This window comes from Triticum urartu, chromosome 7, assembly GCF_003073215.2.
Source record: "Triticum urartu cultivar G1812 chromosome 7, Tu2.1, whole genome shotgun sequence".
Lineage (NCBI taxonomy): Eukaryota > Viridiplantae > Streptophyta > Magnoliopsida > Poales > Poaceae > Triticum > Triticum urartu.
Window position 1 is genome coordinate 482,607,367 of NC_053028.1, and position 4,459 is coordinate 482,611,825.

General features: G+C 47.6%; 1 protein-coding gene across 1 annotated transcript; it reads left to right on the forward strand.

Moving 5' to 3' along the window:
* The first annotated feature begins 382 nt into the window (after positions 1-382).
* On the forward strand, positions 383-4,459 carry LOC125522515 (O-glucosyltransferase rumi-like). The gene is made up of 2 exons (XM_048687568.1): positions 383-652; positions 2,870-4,459. The coding sequence occupies exons 1-2, from the start codon at positions 431-433 to the stop codon at positions 4,295-4,297; spliced, it is 1,650 nt and encodes a 549-aa protein (XP_048543525.1). The 5' UTR covers positions 383-430; the 3' UTR covers positions 4,298-4,459.

Here is a 4,459-nt window from a genome sequence, read left to right on the forward strand (position 1 = left end):
AGCTTTTTACAGAATTTTTATCCCGTTGCATCGCACGGGCCATTTTCCTAGTAATTATAATAATAAAACAAAGGAAGAAAAACAAAAAAAATAAGTGGCACCTCGCCCCGCATATCGGCCGGCTAAAGGACGCGCATATAGGAGGTCTCCCTTAAGGACTGGATAAGAGCATTGCACATTCCCCTCAATACAAAAAAGGAGCATTGCATGTGCTGCCAATGCTTCAAAAAATGAAACTTTTTCGCTGGAGAAACTCTACAGGTCAAGTTTTTTTTTTTTGAGGGGTCTCTACGAGTCAAGTAGGCACGCACTTGAGCACTCCGGCCAGCCCACTATATATAACGGTACATGCATGTATGTATGCAGAGCAGGAGGACTGATTCATTTCCCTCTTCAGTTCGTCTACTGGCCAGTTAAAAAATATAGTTGGATGAAGAGTTTCAATCCAGCAGCCGTCGAGGAAGAGAGGGCGGCGATGGTGCCGCCGCCTCCTGCAGCCCGGGAAGAGATCGTCGATGATCCGCCGGCGGAGCATCAGCCGTCGTCATCACCAGCAACGAAGCCGTGCTGGAAGACGACGACGAGCAGCCTTGTGTTTCTTGTGTTTCTTGCTTTGCTCGTCGGCACCAACTGGATCCACCACGAAGCTGTTGTAAGTGTAGTTCCTATTTTTTTTTCTTTGAGTACTGTGTACCTCCAACATACACACACACTGACACACATCAACTGCATGAATGCATGATTGTGTGTAGAGCCACACGAACTATTGAACCTTTCCAAAGGGCTTCGGCCATAAAGCCGGGTGATCGCCTCCTTTCGAAAATATAGGCCAGTACCCGCCTGTTCTAAGTACTTCTGATAATGAACTTATCCAATTAACAAGCCGAAATCCATGACAAGCCATCGATTAGCTAGCTATAAAAGTGCAATGATTAAATCAACTTCTATAGCTATGGGTACCGGTCTTAATTAGAACGAAGCGGTCGACCGTACTCCCTCAGTGTTATACTAAAACTGTAAATTAATTTGGATCGGAGAAAATACAAATTATATAGGTTGCATATACATTGATACATACTCCATCCGTTCCGTAATGTAGGGCACATAGATATTTTGAGAAGTCAAAGTTTATACATTTTGATCAAGTTTACGAAAAAACATATGCATCTAAAATATCAAATTCATTTTATTAGATACTTTCTCCGTCTTATAATATAAGATGTTTTTTTGATACGTCTTACATTATGGGACGGAAGGAGTACACCACAAGATATACTTTTCGCTATAAACTTGGTCAAAGTTTGTAAATTTAAAATTTTCAAAATATTTATATATATTACATTATGAAACGGAGGGAGTATATACTAGCACGAGTTCTCGATCCAGTAAGTGTAGCTTTCCCTCACCAGACAAGGATAAAAAGCTAGAAAAAGAGTACGTAGTAGTACTAGTATTTTGTATTAGCAACTGCCAGTATTTTACGTACTTAAGCCACCTTTGCGTAAATCTCTAGCATGCCTTAACCGTAATCAACCCTGTAACGGCCATCTTAAGTAAATAAACGCGTAGATTAGACTGGATTAGCTTAGTTAATCGAGCCTTCATCACGTTGGAAGTCGCATACACTTAAGTTAATTGCAGTCAATGCCTTTGGCCCCAACTTAAGATACGCACACATGCGCGTACAAGTCATGAATTAATCCTAAGTACGTTCCTTTTTCTTTTCTGGAAAGGGCTAATAATGCCATAAGTATCGCAAGTCTCATAAACACACACTTAGAGAAAAAGAAAATTGCAACAAATTTTTAGGGGTGTTGAAATCTTTTTTCTCCTACATCCACCGATGACGCGCTGCGAGCAAAGCTCGATACCGTCTCTGGGTCTACATCTGGACGGAGAAAATTTGTATAAATATAGGAGCTTGTAGAAGCAATGGTAGGGAAGTAATCGCTGTAGTCCAGAAGAGATATGTATAACAAATCTCCGCCTTGAAGAAGAAGACACCGAAAAAAGCTTGTAGACAGTTTAAGAGTGTGGTTAGGCCTCAGTCGACTAAAACTTAATCAAGTCACACCATCTCTAAGTCAAATGATATAATATGTAAGAAAAAAAGTAAAAAGCAAAATTTACACGGATCTCAATGTAAGATCTCATGAATATAGCATCGACCGAGACTTGATTAGGCTGGTCACAATGGGGAGGAACTTAGCAGTAACATCACACACTCCCATACAACTTTGCTTATGTGGCACATATTTAATGAAGAGAGAGGTGCTTGTGGTAACTAGCTAAGTTACCGGAACATCACACACTCCAAGAAACAATGAGTCTATAACTTAATAAATACATCATTGCATGACACTACATAGATGTTTCTACCCATTATGGAGGTAGTAACATAGTCTAGGGAAGTGTGTAAGTTACTAACTTATGTTCTTACCCATTGTGAGCAGCCTTAAGTCTTAATTGACTGAAATTTGCATGGATCTCAGTGCAATAAAGTGTTGCTAAATCTCATTCGACTGAGACTTCATTAAGTTTTAGTCAACTCCATATTCATTAGATCATACATGCAAAATTCTCTGTTTCAACTTTTTGTTGTCTTTTTACATGTTATTATTTCACTTGATTGAGACTTGATTAAGTCTACCGAGATCTAACCACACTCTAATAGATATCAAAGAATGTCATTATTTTTTAACCGAGAAGAATTATGCTCAAGCTTGTTAGTAGCATCGTGATTAGGCTTAACTTTTTTCGAGAAAACCTCCGTTTAAGAAGAATAAAAAAGATTAGGCTGAAATTCAGTGCGTATAAGATATTAACTCTTTTTTGCAACTTATAATATACCATTAACTTTCGTCTGCAGCAACAGTACTACTCGTTCCATCCGGTCATCGGCGGCGGCAGTTTCAGTCGGCATGGGCGTGCTCCTGGCCGCACCCGCTCATCGACGGCGTCCCTCGTACCCATACCCTTCAGCTGCGGCAACGACACGTCGTCCCCGTCACTCTGCCGCCGCCGCGCATCACCGCCAGCACCAGCACCATCACCATCACCATCCTCGTCATCACAGCAACAATACTCCCCGGGCGTGCCGCCACCTTGGTGCCCGGACTACTTCCGCCACATCCACACGGACATGGAGCCATGGCGAGCGACGGGGATCACGCGAGACGCGGTGGAGCGCGCCCGGCCCAATGCGGAGTTCCGGCTCGTGGTGGTCTCCGGGCGCGCCTACGTGGAGAAGTATCGCCGATCGTTTCAGACGCGGGATATCTTCACGCAGTGGGGCATCCTCCAGCTGCTCGCCCGCTACCCCGGCCGCGTGCCGGACGTCGACGTCATGTTCGGCACCGGCGACATTCCCGTGTTGCGCGCCGCCGACTACCCCGACCATTCCACCGCGCCGCCGCTCTTCCGCTACTGCAAGGACGGGACGGAGCTGGCCATCCTCTGGCCCGACTGGTCCTTCTGGGGCTGGTCTGAGGTCAACGTTCGGCCATGGGGGGCGCTAACGGAGGACTTCGTCCGAGAGAACGGGCGTCTGTCGTGGCCAGACAGGGAGCCCTACGCGTTCTGGAAGGGCAACCCCGACGTCTCGCCGGTGCGCCGCGACCTCTTCCGGTGCAACAACGACTCCGCCGCCGGCAAGGAATGGAACGTGCGGGCGTTCAAGCAGGACTGGAAAGCCGCCCACCGCAACGGCTTCAGGGACTCCGACCTGGCGAAGCAGTGCCGGTACAGGTACAAGATCTACGTGCAGGGACGGGCGTGGTCGGTGAGCGAGAAGTACATCCTCGCCTGCGACTCGCCGATGCTGGCCATCGACACGCCCTTCGAGGACTTCTTCACCCGGGGGCTCGTCGCCGGCAAGCACTACTGGCCCATCGACCCGGCGCGCAAGTGCGCCGCCATTAAGTTCGCCGTCGACTGGGGCAACGCCCACCCGGGGCAGGCGCGGCGTATGGGCGAAGAAGGCAGCGGGTTCGCGAGGGAGGAGATGAGCATGGACTACGTATACGAGTACATGCTCCACGCGCTGACGCAGTACAGTGCGCTGCTCCGGTACAAGCCCACCGTGCCCGAGAAAGCCGTGGAGGTCTGCGTCGAGTCCATGGCCTGCCCCAGACGTGGCCGCGAGAGGGAGTTCATGATGGAGTCCAGGGAGAGGTACGTGGCCGGGCGCGAGCTGTGCACGCTGCCGCCGCCGTTCACTGCCGAAGAGGTAAGGGAAATGGCTGTCAGGGACGAGCAGGTGCGAAGCAAAATACTCCAGATGGAGGAGGGACACTAGACGGCATTCATCAATCTGATTACTTACTTCATTTAGCATGAATTGCCCCTCCCCTCTTTAACTCGTGCGTATTCCACAAGATTTAGCATGAATCGTCAAATAAAGATAAGGAACATCCAATCCAATAATGTAAAAGGAATTCAAGGACGCTCTTGATGTGAG